Source organism: Papio anubis, chromosome 12, assembly GCF_008728515.1.
Source record: "Papio anubis isolate 15944 chromosome 12, Panubis1.0, whole genome shotgun sequence".
NCBI classification, from domain to species: domain Eukaryota; kingdom Metazoa; phylum Chordata; class Mammalia; order Primates; family Cercopithecidae; genus Papio; species Papio anubis.
The window spans coordinates 56,901,982-56,922,648 of NC_044987.1; the positions used below are offsets into that span (position 1 = coordinate 56,901,982).

The 20,667-nt window shown below is 37.8% G+C and overlaps 1 protein-coding gene across 11 annotated transcripts in view; it reads left to right on the forward strand.

The window, feature by feature from the left end:
* PAK1 (p21 (RAC1) activated kinase 1) overlaps positions 1-20,667 on the forward strand; it is a 148,721-nt gene that overhangs the window by 103,924 nt on the left and 24,130 nt on the right. For 10 of the 11 annotated variants that reach the window (XM_017948790.2, XM_017948785.3, XM_017948787.3 and 7 more), the window contains 3 exons: positions 12,996-13,115; positions 16,036-16,210; positions 18,278-18,341. In XM_017948790.2, the coding sequence (XP_017804279.1) occupies positions 12,996-13,115; positions 16,036-16,210; positions 18,278-18,341 (359 nt within the window). Of the gene's footprint in view, positions 1-11,310; positions 11,371-12,995; positions 13,116-16,035; positions 16,211-18,277; positions 18,342-20,667 lie in introns of all 11 variants that reach the window. The other variant, XM_031653089.1, reaches the window with a different exon arrangement.

Consider the following 20,667-nt stretch of genomic DNA (forward strand, 5'->3'; position numbering starts at 1 on the left):
CCACAACTTAAAGTATAAGAGAAGATGCCTAGGAAAATGAAAGTAGCTCCAGAGAAAATGGGCTGAAAGAATATATACAAGAAGCAGGAAAGAGTCATGGGCCATCTTCAAGGGTAAATTAATTTAATTCTACCTTTGAAACAGTAGGGGCAGCCTCCTCCTTACAGTGCACAAAAGGCAGTGGGTGCATTTGATTCTAAGCTAAAATCAGCTAATTTTCTGGAGAAAGTAAACTGCCTACTTGAGGAAAGCTCTTGCTGTGGGTATAGGGGCCTGAGAGAGAAACAGAGAGGAACCTGAGTTAACTGCAATATTCTACCACAGATATAAAGAAAAGGAAACAGGAGAAGTAGCTCTGCAGTGAAGGAAAATACATTAAAGTTTTCCATCCCAAGAGTAAATTTATCATACTTTTGATACCTGGGAGGAGGGGAATCTCTACTTTTCCATGCCTGCATACCCTAAAGTAACACTTGCCAATAACCATCTCTCCATAACTCACGAACAGATCATATCAGACCTCCATTCAGAGGAGGACAGTGGAAAAACAGACTTACGTAAGTTTCAGAAAAACTAATGTTAATTACACTAATCTATCGTTCACTTATAAATATGAATGAATAGCCAACGATCTCCAGACATTTGAGAGAAACACAACATTAAAGAGAGGGACCAAGATAAGGAAAGAAAATTAACCCCAGAGGAAATAGATAATTCAGGAAATAACTTTTTAAAAAATCTAATATTTTCAGAGAGGATCTATAGTTGTTGCATCTACAGAAACCCCCTGCTATTAGAGCAACCAGAGGAGGAAAGAGTGTTCTTAGTATTAAAAACGTAAGAAATAAATTTATGGCTGGGCGCGGTGGCTCACACCTATAATCCCAGCACTTTGGGAGGCCGAGGCAGGTGTATCACCTGAGGTTGGGAGTTCGAGACCAGCCTGGTCAACATGGTGAAACCCCATCTCTACTAAAAATATAAAAATTAGCTAGGTGTGGTGGTACATGCCTGTAATCCCAGCCACTCGGGAGGCTGAGGTAGGATAATCACTTGAACTTGGGAGGCAGAGGTTGCAGTGAGCTAAGATTATGCCACTGCCCTCCAACCTGGGTGACAAAGCGAGACTCCATCTCAAAAAAAAAAAGAAAAAAGAAAAAAGAAAGTTATAAGGTTTAAACAACAAATGCATATAAGTAAATAGGGAATTAATGATATAAAAGATAAAAAATTTGAGAATAAATGACAATAGAGGGTTGGTCAAGGGGATTCAAGCATAAGTAGAGAACAGAGGCAGTAGAGTGAAAAAATAAATAAATATTAGGAGAAAAATTTCCCAGCTAGAGAAAGGCATGAGTCTTCAGATGAAGGGCCTATTAATGACCAAGTCGGATAATTGAAAAGAGATCCAAGAATAAAGAGAAAAATCTTAAAAGCTTCCAAAGAGAATATGGTTCATGTCCAAAGGAACATTAGCATCAGACATCTCGTTAGAAATAGTGGAAAAAACAGTAGTATCTTCAGAGAGATGAGGCAAATTGTTTAGAACCAAGAATTCTGTACCTAATCAAACTAATATTTTAACTATAAGGTGTCAATATAAAGATACGTTTGGACACGTGTAGATCAAAGATTACCACCCATAGATTACTTCTGAAAGGCTAAACATCAAATAGTAATAATAATTACCTCTAGGGTTGATGGTGATTGAGAATACTCACTTAAAAATATTTTTATTGGCCAGTCATGGTGGCTCACGCCTATAATCCCAGCACGTTGGGAGGCCAAGGTGGGCAGGGCACCTGAGGTGAGTTCGAGACCAGCCTGGCCAACATGATGAAACCCCATCTCTACTAAAAATACAAAAAAATTAGCTGGGCGTGGTGGTGTGTGCCTGCAATCCCAGCTACTCAGGAGGCTGAGGCAAAAGAATCACTTGAACCAGGGAGGCAGAGGTTGCAGTGAGCTGAGATCATGCCACTGCACTCCAGCCTGGGCGGCAGAGTGAGACTCCGTCTCAAAAAAAAAGAAAAAAAAAAAAAAGTCAAGTAGGACTAAAAGCCTTGTAATAAGTAGTTGTCATTCTGCGATCTCCCTTCACCATTGTCTTGGCAATCCCTTTGCATTTTTGTGTTGGTATTCCTACTTTCTCTGTGCCATGTCTACATTATTTTTTGTTTACTTTTGAATTTGGTGGAGCACATCCTCTCGTAGATTTAAGAAAGTAAATGGAAAGTAAACATTTAATATCTTTCAGGTCTCAAAATGGGGGTGTTCTCTATGCTACCCTCATGTTTAATTAATACTTTAACTGCTTATAGAATTGCAGATTATACATATTTTTTCATCAGAATTTGGAAAACATTACGCTTTTGTCATCTAGCTTTCAGTACTGCTGAGTCCAAAGCCATTTTATTTCTCCTTCCCTGTATATGACCAATCTTTTTTTCTACTCAGAAAGCTTGTAGGATCATCTTTGTCACCACTGCTTTGAAATTTCACAATTGTATTCCTATTTACATCTATTTATACTGCAGGGAGCTTTGTGAACTCTTTCAGCCTGGAAACTCTACCCTCAGTTCTAGGAAATTGCTTGAATTATTTTGTTGATGATTTCTTCCCCTTGCTTCTTTTGTTCTCTCTTCCTGGAACCTCCATTATTTAGATCTTGAACATCTTTTTTTTTTTTTTTTTTTTTTTTGAGATGGAGTCTCGCTCTGTCACCAGGCTGGAGTGCAGTGGCGCGATCTCAGCTCACTGCAACCTCCGCTTCCCAATTCAAGCAATTCCCCTGCTTCAGCCTCCCGAGTAGCTGGGACTATAGGCGGACACCACCACTCCCGGCTAATTTTTTTTGTATATTAGTAGAGACGGGATTTCACCATGTTGTCCAGGATGATCTCGATTTCCTGACCTTGTGATTTGCCCGCCTCGGCGTCCCAAAGTGCTGGGATTATAGGCGTGAGCCACTACGCCCAGCCCTAGATCTTGGACCTCTTAAACTGATTCTCCATTTTTTAAAGGATTTTCTCTATTTTCCTTGCGTTTGTTTTTATTCTGAAGAATTAGGAGACTTCCTCAACTTCATCTTTCAGTCAATGTAATTTTTCATTTCTATTCTCATGTTTAATTTTCAAACACTTTTTTATTTTAAGAAAATATATAGCATTCTTATTTCCAGAATTGATGTATTTTCTTCTCTCTAAGGAAGTTAATGATAGGCTTTCTTTGGGTGTTTTTTCCTCCCTGTTTAGTCTGGTTTTTCCAGGTGGCCCTTTGCCTCATTTGTTTTGGTTTCACACTTTTATGTTAGAGGTTTTCCTTGCATATTCAGAGGTCTGCTCATATTTATGATTGGGGTACTAAAAGCTCACTAGAATTTTAAGCTCATTGGTGGTGAACAATTCAATACTTTTAATAAATTTGTAGAGTTGTGCCACCATCACCTGAAAAAGTTCCCTGGTGCCCTTTTACCATTTATTTAAACTCCCATGCTCAACCCTAGGAAACCACTGATCTGGTTTTGGTCTTTATAAATTTGTCTTTCTAGACATTTTATATAAATAAACTCATACAACATGTAGTATTTTGTGTGTTGCCTCTTTTACTTAGCTTTGAACTTTATGTTGTAACATGTATCAGTATGGTGTATTTCATTTATTGTTATGTCCAAATCATATTCCCTTGTATGGATACATTACATTTTATTTATCTTTTCGGTTTTTTTTTTCTTTTTTTGGAGACGGAGTTTCACTCTTATTGCCCAGACTGGAGTGTAATGGTGTGATCTCGGCTCACCGCAACCTCCACCTGCCGGGTTCAAGCAATTCTCCTGCCTCAGCCTCCTGTGTAGCTGGGATTACAGGCATGCACTACCACGCCCGGCTAATTTTGTATGTGTAGTAGAGACTGGGTTTCTCCATGTTGGTCAGGCTGGTCTCGAACTCCCGACCTCAGGTGATCCACCCACCTTGGCCTCCCAAAGTGCTGGGATCACAGGCGTGAGCCACCGTGCCCGGCCTTATTTATCTTTTCATCAATTGATGTGTACTTGGGTTGTTCCCACTTTTTGGTCATTATGAATAATGCAGTTATGAACATTCACGTACAAGGTCTTGTGTGGTCTCATTTCTTGAGAGTATATACCTAAGGAATGGAACTGCTGGGGCATGTGGTTAACTTCATGTTTAACCTTTTGAGGAACTGCCAGACTTATTTCCACAGTGCTGGCACCATTTTACATTCCCACCAGCAGTTATGAAGGTTCCAGTTTCTGCATATCTTTGCCTGTCCCTGTTGTTGTCTGTCATTTTATTATAGTCATTGTAGTGGATGTGAAGTGGTATCTCATTGTGATTTTATTTGGATTTCCTAATGGATAATGATGTTGAGCATCTTTTCATGTGCTTATTGGCCATTTATATATCTTCTTTGAAAAAATGTATTTTCTGTTATTGATCTGTAATTTAATTCGACTGTGGTCAAATAGTATATTTTATGTGATTTCAGTCTTTTTAAATTTATTGAAATGTGTTTTATGCCCCAGCATATAGTCTATCCTAGAGAATGATCCATGTGTAGTTGAAAAGAATATGTACTTTGTAGACATTGGTTGAAATGTTCTTTATATGTTGGTTAGGTCAGTGTTGTTCCTTTATCCTTGCTTATTTTCCTTCTAGTTCAGTTAATTATTGAGAGTGGAGTAATGAAATCTCCAACTAGAATTAAAATTGCTAACTATAATAGAATTGTCTCTTTCTCACTTTAATTGCAATATCTCTTGGTTTATGCAAAACTGCTTTGTTAGGTGTACATATGTTTATGTTGTTATATTTATAATTGTTATAATTGATAGAATTGGTATATCGGTTGTTTTGACTTTTTATCATGAAATATCTCTGTGTCTCAAATGATATTTCTTCTCTTAAAGTCTTTTTTTTGATGTTAATATAGCCACTTTGGCTCTTATGGTTACTGTTTGCATGGTACATATTTTCCTGTTTTGCTTTCAATTTATTCATGTATTTGAATCTATAATGTGTCGCTTGTAGACAACATATAGTCTAATCTTTTTTTCTTTTCAGTCTGACAATTTCTGCCTTTTGATTGGGGTATTTAGACTATTCATGTTAATGTCATTTTTGTTAGGTTTGGACTTAATGTTTACCCATTTGCTATTTATTTTCTGTATGGGTTCTGACTTTTTCTATTCCTCTTTCACTGCCTTCTTTTGTATTAATATTTATTTATTTTTTTACTTTGCATATTTCTTTTTTTATTATACTTTATGTTCTAGGGTACATGTGCACAACGTGCAGGTTTGTTACATATGTATACATGTGCCATGTTGGTTTGCTGCATCCATTAACTCGTCATTTACATTAGCTATATCTCCTAATGCTATCCCTCCCCCCTCCCCCACTATATTAATATTTTTATTGTATCATTTAAATTCTTTTTTAAACTGTATTTCTTGGTGGCTATTTTATGTCTTATACATTTTAATTTATTACAATCTACTTCACATTAATGGTAACTGAATTCCCAATGTATCTTCATTCCCTGCCCCTTCTTTGTTCTGTTACTGCCATTCATTCATATGCACGAATGTGTATGAATGTGTGTATGTGCATGTATGTACTGTATATGTTGGAAGCCTAACAATTGCTTTATGCAATTATGTTTTTTAAAGAAGTTAATGGAAGAAATAATAAAAAGTATTTTTTTAGAGTGTTCCATGTTAATCTACATATTTACCATTTCCTCTGCTCTCCATTATTACTTGTGGATTTGAGTTACTATTTGGTATTACTTCCTTTCAGTCTGATGGACTTCTCTGAATATTTCTTGTAAATCAGATCTGATAGCCATAAATTCTCTTTCTCTTTGTTAATCTGGAATGTTTTAATTTCATCTTCATTTTGAAGGATAGTTTTCTTGGGTATAATTTCTTGATTGGCAATTTTTTAAAATTTCAGCTGTTTGAATATGTCATCCCACTGCCTTTTGGCCTCCATTATTTCTGATCAGAAGTTTTTATTTTGGTTTTTAAAATATACTGATCAGCAGTTAGCTGTTAATCATACTGATTGGCCTTGTACATGATGTCAGTTTTCTCTAATTGCTTTAAATATTTTCATGTTGGCTTTAGTTTTTGGCAGTATGACTGTGCATTTAGGTGGTTTTTTTTGTTTGTTTGTTTGTTTGTTTGTTTTTAATTTTTCTTTTACTGAGACGGAGTCTCGCTCTGTCGCCCAGGCTGGAGTACAGTGGTGCAATCTTGGTTCACTGCAACCTCCTGAGTTCAGGCAATACTCTTGCCTCAGCCTTCTGAGTAGCTGGGATTTCAGGTGCGTGCCACCACACCCAGCTAATTTTTGTATTTTTAGTAGAGATGGGGTTTCACCATATTGGCCAGGCTGGTCTCAAACTCCTGACCTCAAGTGATCCACCTACCTCATCCTTCCAAAGTGCTGGGATTACAGGCATGAGCCACCGTGCCCAGCCAGGTGTGAATCTTTTTGTGTTTTTCCTACTTGGGATTTATTGAGGTTCTTGGATCTGTAGATTAATATTTTTTATCAAATTTAGGAAGTTTTATCCATTATTTCTTTACATATTTTTTTCTGCTTTTTTTTTTCTTCCTCAGAGACTCTTATTATATGTATGCTGGTGTGCTTTATGTTGTTCCACAATTCTTTGATGCTCTGTTTTTTACTTTAATTTTTTTACCTCAGTTCTTTGTATTAGATAATTTCTATGGGTCCATTTTCTTTTTTGTTGTTGTTTGAAACAGAGTCTTGCTCGGTCGCCCAGGCTGGAGTGCAGTGGCGCTTTCTCGGCTCACTGCAACCTCTGCCTCCTGAGTTCAAGCGATTCTCTTGCCTCAGCCTCCTGAGTAACTGGGACAATAGGCACGTGCCACCACACCCGGCTAATTTTATTTTTATATTTTTAGTAGAGATGGGGTTTCACCATATTGGCCAGGCTGGTCTCAAACTCCTGACTTCATGATCCACCCACCTTGGCCTCCCAAAGTGCTAGGATTACAGGCGTGAGCCACCGCGCCCGACCTCCATTTTAAAATTCATTGATTGTTTTGCCATATAGAATCCCTTGTTTAGCTCTCTGGTGAGTTTTTCATTTGTTATTTTATCCTTCAACTGCAGTATTTCCATTTGGTTCATTTGAAGTAATTTCTACTGATAATTTGATTCATTGTTGTTACGCTTTCTTTTAACTCTTAAAACATTGTTTCTTTTAGTTTTTTGAATGTATTTATATCTGAGTTGAAATCTTTATTCTCTAAAGCCAACATTTGAGGACATTCAGAGAGTGTCTGTGGATTGCTTTTTTCCCCCTAGGGCATACTTTCCTGTTTCTTTCTATATCTTACGATTTCTTGTTGAAAATTCAATATTTAGATAATATTCTGTTCCAATTCTGGATACTGATAGCCCCCTCCCCAAAAAAAGTTGCTAGCTTTTTTGTTTATTTGTTGGTTTTGTATTATCTTACTAGGGATAAATCTGTGAAATAGTCTCTATCTGTGGTCATTGATTTCATTGCTCAGTGTTTGTTTTTTTGTTTGTTTGTTTTTGTGGTGGTTTTGTTGTTTTGTTTTGTTGCAGCCTGGCTTTCCAGAGATTGCTTCTGTGTTTGCTTAGCTGAATCTTTAGCCAATGATTTGACAGAGATGGTGCTCAAAAACTTCAACTCTGTAAGGCTTCTTTCCTCTACTGATGGATCTGTGTGTAGGTAGGGGAGTACATTTACTCTTTAGGCCTTTTTCAAGTCTGTTCCAGCTTTTACTTTCTGTTGGGGTCTTTTTAATCTTTTATGTGCATGCACACAGCCAGGCATGTGTGATTAGCATGAGGCTTTTCTAGTGTCTGCTGTGCCTGTGAACAGCCTTAGCAGAAATTAGTTTGCCCTACTCAGGACTGTAACCTCAGGCTAGTAGAACTGAATAGTTGGCCCTCTGCCACTACCATCTTTGGAAGTCACTTCCAATGACAGTGCCACTGGGCCTGGGCATTGCCCACATCTCCAACGGAAAGTGAATGTTCTTGGACTATGCAGTTATACCCTGGTCTGCCCTGGTGGAACCGCCACACTTCTGGAGTTGGGGCTGGGATGGATGGGAGCATCCCTTACCCAGAATGCCAGAGATTCTATTTTTAACCCAAAGTTCAGGAGTTTATCAGTCATGAACACTTCTCAGTATTTTGTTGACCTTTCTTGGATTTCCAGGGAACTGAAATGGTTTTTGTCAATATTGTCCAGATTTATAGTTGCTTTTTGGGGAGAGGATTTGCCAGTCTTCTCTCTCTGCCATACCTGGCAGTCTGCTTATAATATTTTTAAAAAGATAAAAGACAGATTATTCTTGGCTATAATAAAAGATGCATTAGAGAAAGCAAGACTGGGCGCCCAAAAAGCAATGAGGAAGACTTCTAAAGGATTGGTAAAGGTAAGAGAATATGGTGCCTAAGTGAAAGCAGTGGTTATGAGGCTAAGGAACAGAGGGTTTAATGGAAAGAACTTCTTGAATCCTGATACAGTTTGTTTTCCATTTTACCATACTGCTTCTCACGGAGTGGGGAAAAAATTTTATGTTTAGTCAGGTATCAATCCCTGGTCTCCCTATCCCAAGGAAAAGTATCAAGTTGATCTTGTTGTAGGATGAGCATAGTCTTCCTACTGGGACAGAATGCTTGGTGAACATGCACTGGCTACCATCTCCTCTCTGGGTTGGGTTGTCACATTTCAGTGGCCATTTTCAATCTATTTGCATTATATCATTCTGAGCTGCCCAGAGCCTTGAGTTTTGATTCCAGTACCTAGTCATTTTCTTCTTCACTATTTTTCCTTGACCTTAAAACTTCTATTTGATCAGGCAGCAGCCACCCAAAATTGCCTTAGGATATAGTCTTATCCTTGACCATCTTAGCTGAACCTTGGAGCCTTCCCAAGGTGGTTTTTTAACTGGCCTATCGGTAATGAGAGCTGGTTTTGATCATGTTGAAGATATGATAAAGCAAACAAACTTTTATAGGGTGTGAAAAAAACCATCAGACCCACTAATTTTTACTGTAGAATGTAGGCTAATGGTTTAAGTCAGTTAATAGTACAGTTCTTTGCCATTTTGGTATCTTCCTTCACAATCCTGTTCCCATTATCTCCACTTTTTCAATTGTTGAGTGCCGCATCATTTAGATATTTCATTCCAGTTTATACTACTGTTGGATAAGACGTATTCATTTAGCAATCCTATACTGAGCACTTTCTAATCATCTGGCCAACATCATTATCATAGCTAATATTTGAGTATTTTAAAAATGAATTTTACATAGCTTTATCTCATTTAACCTCACACTAACACTAAAGTAAGTACTAATACAGGCTGTATTTCATATCTGAGGAAACTGAGAGTTAATATCTTACCCAGAACTCATAGTTTGTAAGCGATAAAGGCATGATTTGATCCTAAGCTAGTTGATTCCAAAATGTCAGTTTTTAAGTATTATTCTATCCTGCCTGGTAAAACAGACAATTCAACATAAAACCTTAACAATTGGAGAGAATTATAAAGTAGCCAGTGATATTGTGTTAGTACTTCTAATGAAGAAGAAATAGAAAAAAGAAGGAAAATCAAACTAAAAATTGATATCAGTGGAAAAGTACGTAAAGTATATTCCAACAGAGGACGTTTGAGATCTGTCACTAGAAGAACAATTGAGGAAGTCGCAAGAAGAACGAACTTACAAAGTAGTTACAGACAAAGACGTTTCCATGTATTTATTCCTTATTGTCATCCAGTAGTATGCTAAGAATATACACCTTTAAGCAAATGCCCAGATTGCAAGGATGTAATCCAGGGTACTATTCATACATTTCCATAATAAAGAAAACCCAAACTGGTAGATGAATTTATATAGAAACACCTTTAAAATATTGTTGAACAGTTGATGCTATCTGAAGTTAAGATGTAGGTTCTTAAATTAGTAACATTTGTGTTCTACAGTGTTTTGGTTCTAGTATCTTGTTTTCAAAAAAGTAGACAGTATTATAGATTATAGTTAATATTCTTTGCCTATTTGCAGTAGAAAACTTGCCTGTGATGAATATTTTTGTATTTAAGGCGGTGGAGATGGTATATTAGTATATATGTTTGAACATATGAGGAATAAAAGTGCTATTCATACAACATTTCAGGAAGTAATAAATTTGGTACTCTTTCTGAAAGCTTTGAGTACTCTATCAGATTATACTTTAAAAGAACTGAGAACAAGGAACCCTTGAGTTTGTTAGAGTCATAGGTGCAAATTTTTTGGGGGGCTTTTCACTATTCTGTTATAAAATAGGAATTTGTATTTTATTGCCATTGATTAAAAAAACCTTTTCTCTAATTTGTGAGAAACATCGTTAATAAAACACTTTAAAAAGAAAAAAATGTATAGATTACATCACTGTTCTACTCACAGTACTCCAGTGGTTTCTTATTCTAGGTCTAAACTCCAAAGGTATTATTACCGCCTCTCTGACTTGACGTAATCTGGTTCCCAACTAACTTTCTGACCTTGTTTCTTTCCTTACTTCCCCTTACTGACTTTGTTACTGCCACATAGGTAGAATTCTTAAGGGTTGTGGGAACACACCAAGCATGTTTCTGTCTCAGAGTCTTTAACTTCTTCCATCTGCCAGGTATATCCTTTTCTCAGCCCCATGGCTTGCTCCCTTAATTCATTCAGGTCACTGTTATATGACATCTCATTAGAGAGGCTTGCCCATGCCTATGGTATCTAAAATAGTGTCTCCCTACCCCCTCAACCAATCTCTGCTCCTATGTGGAGCAGAGACTTTGGTGATTGTTTTTTACTCTATTCTCTTATAGAATGTAAGTTATAGAACCAGAGGCTTTATCCGTTTTATTCTTTATTTAGCCCCAGAGCCTAGAATGGAGCCTGGCACACAGTGAATGGATGGATGGATGGCTAGATGGGTAGATGGATGATGAATTGTGGAATGTGTGGCTTTTGTTTGAAACAGAGATTTGTGATTATTAGACATAATGATAATTTAATTGATTCCTTACATCTTTCTAGCTCTTTACCATTTTCAGTGATTTTATGTTCACTTTGCCTCATTTCATCCATTTAATGGCCCTCTGAGGTAGGCAGAAAGCTGTAGTCATTATCCCTATTTTATATATTAAAAATGTGAGACTTAACTTAGACCCTTGCCCAAGGACACAGGGCTAACAAGTAAAAATCTAGGTAATAACCTAGACCTTTCTCTCTCTGACAGATGTTATTATCACTGCCCAAAGCTATCACCTATGGAAGACAGAATCTTTTACTGAGGAAGGTGATGAAATCCCCTTCTCCACAGTTTTATAAAGCAAACAAACCTAGTGTTTATAGTATACATCAGGGGAGCTCCAGGGCTACCTGATGATGAAGAGCCTTGCTGAGTCAACTTTATTCCCACGTTAGGTTTTTAGTTAAATTTTGTTGACTAGTGGGGAGAAAATAAATTAGAGCAGAAAAATATCGAAATACATATTTTGACAGGGAAAGAACCTCTCTTGAGTTTTGGAACTGAAAACGATTTAAGGTCATCCCTCAAATTTTAACACTCCTCTTCCTTCACATTCCTCAGGTGATTAAACTTCAAACCAAGAGGACAGATTTATTGCCTGTGGTCACCACAACTGCTTATATATGCCCAGCACTGTCAGTTTTTAAGTTATGCTTTGTGCTGGAGGCCCTGTTAAAGTCTATGAGAGTGCCAGTTTTTCCTACTTTTGTATGTCAAATGTGGTAAAAGACAGTCTTCCACAGTCAGTAGCTCTAGTATATTATTCCTTAGTTCTTCCATTTATCCCGTTATTCTGACTCTTGACCTTCCTCTTAGGAGGCTCCAGGTGTCAGGCAGGAGGGGCTCTCATCCTCTGTCTATCTCCTATACCAGATGGTCACTACTTTAGGACATGGACCATCTTTTTCATCTTTGTACATTTATGTCAACAGTATCAGTCTTACTGAGCACAAAGTAGGTGCTCTGAAAATACCTGAAACTATTGAATTATATCAGTATATATTAAAAGATCCCCATTGCCTCTCTGGTTCTTTGCTGACCAAATGATAGAATCATTTGGTCTCTATCAAAAATCTCATGTTTTGGAGGCATTTTGTCTCTTAATTCTGTGTAATAAACAGTAATGGTATGCTATTTTTGCCTGGACCTGCCCTAAAACCTGCCACTCTTGGCCCAGCTCTGTTACAGTTTGCATGGGGAAATCAGGTTGTCACAGATTGTGAGCAGATCTAATTAGTGATAAGTTCCATTCCAGGGTAGGGCAGAAGCTTAGGGAAATAGTATCCAGTCTGGGGAGAAATTCGTTGTTCTCTTTAGACAACATGATCCTGATGCTGATGTTCTTTATCTTCAGGTTGAGGTGAGGACCCCTGGTGACGTAATGGGTCCAGGAAATTTTTGCAAAGAGAGGAAAAGGACAGGGCAAAAGCCTGTTTAGACTGCCATTTACCATATCAGGAGAGAGTAAGAAATTATAATGATGAATTTTGAAAAATTAGAAACTTTGATCCCTTCCCTACATTTCATACTTTATTTCCTATTCAGTATGGAGAGCAAAATTCATAGAATAAGAAGGTACTGTGAGCTTGTCTTCAGGGGTTGGGTTGGGGGAGAGGCAGGTAGAAAAGCTGTAAGCTAGTTTCCCATTCACAGTTAGGCTTTGGGTGGGAGAAGGAAGCTCCAAGGGATTGAGTGGATAGTGATGGCTAAGAGAAGAGGGAGAAACAGATTGAGTTTCTGAGACTAGCTACACGGAGGTGAGAGCTTGGAGGCTAATGTGGATTTCAGAAGGGGTATCAGGTTGGGGTTTCTCCCTGGGGGGTTTGGTGATCCTGATAGTTAAGTTCCATGGCAGCTGGACCAGATGCATCTTGCTTTTCTTCTTTGCACAGAATGTGAAGGCTGTGTCTGAGACTCCTGCAGTGCCACCAGTTTCAGAAGATGAGGATGATGATGATGATGATGCTACCCCACCACCAGTGATTGCTCCACGCCCAGAGCACACAAAATCTGTGAGTCTTTGGGACCTGGACAGTTTTGTGATTTATTAGAGTAGGTGGGGAGAGGGAGGAGTTGGTGCTAAGACCTAGAAATTTAATATTCTGGTAGGGGTCCTTAGATTTTGGAGCTGGTGAAATCACTGAACTACCTTGACTAAAGGTACTTTCTGTATGATTAAAGACAAAAAATGGTGTATGTATTTATCATCGGTTTGCAGATAGTCCCAAAGTGTCCTATGTAATTGATGTTTATACCAATCCAGTCTTGGTTTACTTAGCTTGTTCTCCACAGATAGGACAGGAAGATATACAGGATTGATGCTACTTAGTGCAGGACAAACATAAATTATTCCAGTCTCCAGGGAAGCAACAAATTGTCTTGCTACAGATCTTTTCTTCTCTGTTAAATATGCAGCATTGAGCCTCTTAGAGCATTATCGATAATACTGAAAGACCCAAGAGAATTTATAAATACATTAGCGCTATTAATATGCTGGGCATCAGGAGTACATTTTGATGCCGGATGTTGGCAATGATTTCTGTTTAACTTTCTTTGAGGTTCCTGCATCTGAGAATAGCCATAGTCCCTCTACCCTTGCTTTGAAAAATCTAGTCCCCGTGCCTTTTACTTAATTTGGCATCACTGAGCACTGACCTGCCATCAGATGATACTCTACTAGTGTTTCTTTGTTTAGGTCCATAATGAAGGAACCATCTAGCACTTCTGTGATCTTGAAAATAAATAAATAAATAAAAAAGGGCTACCTCTGGAATACGGCATTCAGGGAGGTGTTCGAACAGAAATTGGTTGAGTGACTATTGGAGATGCTGTGGAGGAAATTCAAAGGAATTATGTGACCTTTTAAGATGAGAACTTATAAACAGAATCTGTGGAATCATTTTCTCTGTAGGTCACAAAGTTACCTTAAGGGAAAATGGGCTTCAAAATTGGAGAGTTGTTAACACTGATATGTTTTTTTTTATTTGTAGGCATGTTCATTTAAAACATTTTTTTCCCCACTAAACCATGAACACCTCAAAAAGTAGAGGAAATCCATATATATGTATTTCTAGTGTTTAACATAGTTCTTGGCACCTGCAGAGGTGGGTAAATACCAGAGGACAGTAAATATTGAATTAATTAATTAATTAATTGATCTTCATAGCGTTTCTTTCTAAAAGGGTATTGCTAATTCCTAATTTATAGAAGAAGCATCTGAGATTTGGAGAGGTGAATTGATCTGCCCAATCTCTTAGTAAACTAAAGAGCCAGGATTTGAAAGCAGGTAATTAACGCCAACTCCAGGTTGTTTTCCACCATAGCACAGTGGTATTTTTGTGTGTACAAACCTGTGCTAGGAGCCAGAGAAGGAGACTATTAGAGAAGGAAAAGGCAAAGTTTCTGTCTTCAGAGAGACATATCAAGACAGTCAAAAGAGGACAGGGCATGAAAGTATAGGTTTAGATACCTGGGATATAGTTTGTGTACAGGTACAAGAATAGAAAATTGAGAAATCATTATACTAGAGTAGTAATCAGGAAAGAAACCATCACCTCTGATCTCAGTGTCTTGGCTTATTGCTGTTCCCACTACTGGAAAGTTCTCTCCCATTTCCACCTATTAAAAGCCTCTCCAGTCAAAAGGTAGCTTGGTCAAGCAGTCGAAGGTGCAGGATTTAGTAGGCTTTAGTCTCTGTGGAGCCATGGGTTTGAGTCCCACTGCTACCAATGGCTTTGCATCATCCAGATAAATGATCATCATAGATAAACGATCCTCCGTTCTTTGCAGAAACCTATCCATCCTTCAGGATCTAGCTGCAGGATCCTGTTTGTTTATTTATTCCATCAAATATTTACCTGAATGCTTGCTTTTTTTTAGTAAGTGGTTAGATGGAGAAACTCAGGGATCAATGACCCACATTCCCTGTCCTTATACAGTTTATGGACTATCCAAAAGATAATTGTGATATTTTTATGATAAAATCTGATAAATACCTTGAAGCATCTCCTAGGAAAAAGTATGACTTATGATCACTTCTGTACCTCAGTAGTATATAGCTTGCTCATTTTTTTATAACGTGTATCACTTTCTGCCTTGTAGTTATGATTTTCTCACCTCCTTTATGAGAATGAGAGGATGGGGCAGCATTTTGTACAGGGTGAGGCAAAAGTAGATTCTCAGTAAACGTTATGTAAATTAATGAATAGGACATTTAATATTTTTAAAAGGTAAAGTTTGAGTGCTTAATGTCTGCTGGGGATGATTCTGATTACCTAACATATTAATCAGTTTACTCCTACAGCAACCCCAAAGATAGGTATCATTATTATCACCATGTTATAGATGAGGAAACTGAAACACAGAGAAGTTAAGTAACCTGCCCAAAGTCAGGCAGAAGGTAAGAATAAGAGTTGGGATTTTAGTTCAGGCAGTCAGGTCCCAGAGTCTATGTTCTAAATCACCACACTCTACTGCCTCTTGATGAAGAACAAAAGTAGTTCCTTCCCTGCAAGGGTTCAGGATGTAAGGAGGGAATAACTCAATAGAAGTTGGTGTTGTGCTAGTAATGCAAAGTGCTGTGGGAATACAGGATATTTCTTTTAGCTTGGGGAAGCATAAAATATTATAGATGAAGGGGATCCTTATCTAATAGAATTGTCTTTAACTAATTTCTTTTGATAGTTGTCTAGCCTCTATTGAATATCTTTAGTGCTGAGACTCACTTCTTTTGTTTACAGTGAGAGTAAGGAAGGCCATTTTACCCAGAATGGATGGGCCTGGGCACAGAGGAGGAGTAATAGAGATTTTGACATAGGAAAAAGGATGAATTTATTGGGGTTTGCTCTGTGGATGTTCTAACCTCACATCTAGGAGAGGTTCCCCTGTGCTGACAAAGGCTGGTCTTGCCAAAATTTTGTCCTAATAATGCAGGTATACACACGGTCTGTGATTGAACCACTTCCTGTCACTTCAACTCGGGACGTGGCTACATCTCCCATTTCACCTACTGAAAATAACACCACTCCACCAGATGCTTTGACCCGGAATACTGAGAAGCAGAAGAAGAAGCCTAAAATGTCTGATGAGGAGATCTTGGAGAAATTACGTAAGGAATTTGTCACTTTCTGAACCTTTCTTTGCTTTATGACTGGTCAAGCACAGAGATTTCCTGGTCGTAGGCTTGGTCCATGCAGCTGGCTGGCCATGCTTGGTACCTTAGCCTCAGACTGCTTCTCCACCCTGCCTCTGCACCTATGTTCCCCATCTCACAGCCCTGGTTGGATACTGTGTTAGGATGGGGATGTGGTGAGAGAGTGTAGATAGCTCACTTTGAGGGCAGGGTACCCCTCACCCCGAGGCATGTGTTATAGAGATGACAAATAGTTTTTCTCTAATGAATTGTCTAGAATGCCATGCTTGAGAAAGACTGAGGACCTAGTGGAAAAGGGCGCTGTGATTGATTATTGATGTTTTGCCATTGACCTAGGAGAAGACAGATCTGCCATCTTGGTTGTAGGAAAAGAGGAAAGGGAAGTTAACATTTTATGTATCAAATGATAAGCAAAATATTTTCTTGATTTTTAAAAAATTTAATTCTCTTATTAACCCTGTGAAGAAAAGTGTTGTGATCCTAATTTTTGCTATTAAGATAATCTGAGGCTCAGGGAGGCTAAATATCCTGCCCAAAATCACACAGCTAAAAAGTGACAGGGCTGAGGTTAGAACACAGTTTTTGTTCCTGTAAGTAGAGCATACTGCCTCTTGCTGTCAAGTGGAAACTTCCATTTTACTTTCTTTAGCTGCCAGAAATGGGGGTATGTTAGGGTAGCTTATTTCTGTGTTTCAGTAAACTGCAGGAGAATTCATATTAGAAGGAAGAACTAGGTTGATCTATGGGCTTGGAAGAATCATTTGACAAGGGCTTTAATTTATTCACTGTGTCTACTTACTTCCAAAAAGGATTCAATGTGACCGATTTGGCGACGTCTGCAAACTGGCATTGCTTTCTGGTTCTCTAGTTCTTCCTGATTAATTCGTATATGACTTTAAAACAAATTTTCACTGTTTTAAAAATTGCCCTTTTCTGGATCCCTCATAAAATGACAAAGTAAGAAAAGCCACTTCCCTAGTCATCTGTTTACTCCTGTATGTAGTCTTCTTCTCTAAACCAGAGTTTTGTTTTGTTTTGTTTTGTTTTTTTAACAATAACATTTAGAATTATGATTCAGAATTAAGACTTGGCCTGGGAGTTAGGACACTTGAGTTGAAACTTCTGCTCAGCCACTGACTTGTCTTAGGCAATTTTCTACTGTTCTCTAAACCTCATTTTTCTCATTTTTAAAATAGGGATGTTAATACTTGTCTCATTTGCAAATCAAATGAAGTAATATATGTGAAAAGTACCAATTCCTAGTAATTGGGTGTTAATGGAGAGTACAGTGGACCGGGAGACTAAAAATGAAACTCCTAATCTTAGCTCTGACACCAATTTGCTGTGTGACCTTGGGGAAGTATCTTCTTTCCTTCTGTGGGCCTCAATTTCTCCATCTCTAAAATACAAGTTGTAAAACCCAATGGACAACCTCTATGTTGTTGCGCTTGAAATATTCTTTGTTGTAAACGTCTTCTCTACTTTATCTCTCTGGCTTTTACTTAAAGTAGAAATCAGTCCATATGTTACCTTTCTGAAGCTTTTCCAGTCTTTTTTTTTTTTTTTTTTTTTTTTTTTGGTGCCTCTTTCTGTACCCCTTTGGTATTTATCATAGCAATTACGTTTTCATGGAACTTTATGCTTACTTATCTGTCTCCTCCATGAAATTGACCTTCTAGAGAGCAGGAACTGCCTTGACTGTGTCATATCTCTTCATTCCTAACACAACATATGGCTTGGTGCGTATTAAATGAGTAAATATTTACTGATTGTATTAATTAAAACATGAATGACTTTTAGGAGTTTAGAAATGGAATAGCTTGCTGTGAATCAAAGCAGTCAAGGTGATGAAACTTTTGGTTGGGACTTATGGGGGAAAAACTGAGGGCCTCTTTAGAATGCTTTTTGGCTATTGGAGGTAGTTCTTTAACCCATGCCAACTCCAGGGTTCGGGGAAATGTGGGACCTTTTTTGTATCTTGATTTTGGAAAAAATGATTCATGGTCTCTGTTTCTTTCAAAGGAAGCATAGTGAGTGTGGGCGATCCTAAGAAGAAATATACACGGTTTGAGAAGATTGGACAAGGGTTAGTAGGGGCATTTTCTTTCCCTGGAGAAATGACTTTAAAGTGTGTGTGCTGGCATATATGATTTTGCTTTTGTTTTGCCTCTCATAAACCTTGTTCTTCTTTCTCCACTTCACCCCTCACCCATCTGGAGTTGTTATGTTAGAATGACTTCAGATTTGGCAGAATTGCGCTTAATGTGAGAGATGTGCCATTAGCTGACCATGTGGCTAAAAATACCCCTGCAGTGACAGTGAGAGAACGATTTTTTTTTCTTAGCCCAAAGCCAGCTTCCCAAATTATAACTCTGCTTTTCTGGATGAACCCTGTTTGTCCTAGTACTGAGCTCCAACAGCACTAATATAAAATGGAAGACCCAGAACTACAAACGCTTCTACTAGTGTAATAGGACCTATTTTTCTAGGTAGATGCCGGAATATATCCATCTGGCATTCATCCTTCTCTGTATTTTGTATGCTGCCCTCAGTGTAATGAATTCAGTAAATCTTAACTGAGTTCCTATTGTGTGCTAGGCACTATGAATTCAGAGACAATCTGTGCTTTCAAGGACCTCAAGTCAACAGAAAAAGATAGGCAAACAATTGTATAGTCACATGTTGCTTAACAAAGGGGATATGTTCTGAGAAGTTCATCCTTAGGCAATTTTGTCATGTGAGCATCATAGAGTGAACACAAAACTAAATAGTATAGCCTACTACACACCTAGGCTATATGATGTAGCCTCTTGCTCCTAGGCTACAAGCCTGTACAGCATGTTACTGTACTGAATACTGTAGGCAGTTGTAACACAATGGTAGTTGTATATCTAAACATAGAAAAGGTATGGTAAAAATACAGCATAAACGATAAAAAAAAAAAAGGTGTATTTGTATAGGGCACTTACCATGGATGGAGCTTGTAGGACTGGAAGTTGCTCTGGGTGAGTCAGTGAGTGGTGAATGATTGTGGAGACCTAGGACATTACTGTGTACACTACTGTAGACTTTATAAACCCTGTACACTTAGACTGTACATTACATTTATTAAAAAACAAAGTAATTGTGCTATGACGTTATAACTGCTACAGTGTTACTGGGTGATAGGAATTTTTCAGCTCCATCATAATCTTATGGGACCACCATCATATGTGGTCCATTGTTGACTGAAACATCGTTATGTGACACATGACTGTCCTGTGTTTTTAAAGTTTGGCTATTATTTTGAGTGAAAGAAGCCAGATATGAAAAAGCAGATACTGTCTCATTTGATTTATATGAAATTCAAGAATAGGCACAAGTAATATATGATAATAGAATTCAGAATAGTGGTTATTTCTGGGAGGAGGATGTAGAGTGGGAATAGGCATGAAGGAATCTTTGGGGGTAATGACTGTAGTGTCTTTTGAAAGTGTTTGGCCATTTTTTTGAGTGAAAGAAGCCAGATATAAAAGAGCAGATACTATGTCATTCTATTTATGTGAAATTCAAGAACAAGCAAACTAATGTATGATAATAGAAGTCAGAACAGTGTAGTTATTTCTGGGAGGAGGATGTTGAGTAGGAATAGTCATGAGGGAATCTTTGGGGGTGATCTTGATAGTGAACACATGGGTGTGTAGATATATAAAAATCAAGTTGTACACTTAAGATTGGTGCAAATTAAGTTATACCTCTCTATAAAAAATAAAAATAATGAGATTTCTAAAGACCCACCAAAAGAGATAAAAAGAAACTGAAAAATAAAAATGTCTGGCTCTCAGTGTTAGTGGAATGAAAGCTTTGTTGCTAATGATGTCATTGAAATTTTCTTTTTTTTTTTTTTAATTATACACCCAAGAATTTCCGGAAATAAGATAAAAGATTGCATAATATAGGAAGGTTATGTTTATACAGCATTCTACAATTCACATCTGTTATTTACATTTACTGTTTAATCCTCAAAACAACTCTGGGCTTGAGTGGATCTCAGTTTTTTTCTGGTTGCAGTGTTTTTCAGACTAGACATGCTTTTGGGAGTCTGAACTGGTGTAAGGTATTTAACACCTTGAGAAAAAAATTATTTTGCTTACCTCAGAGTAATGTGGGATGGTATTTCCTTTAGGTAGTGAAATTGAGATATTAAGAATATAGCAGAAATGTACATGGACAAGCATAGGCAAGTCAGGTTTCTTCTCTGGACTGGAGTTTCTTCCTGTAAATTTAAGGAAGACAGGTTGTAAATTGAGGGCCTTTTACAAAACTCCAGAACTTTTGTGACTTTTGTTTTGTTTTGTTTTTTAGTTACTGATATATGAGACCTATAAATAGGCAACATCTGCACGATGTTCTTTCCTTGCTTACTTGACAGG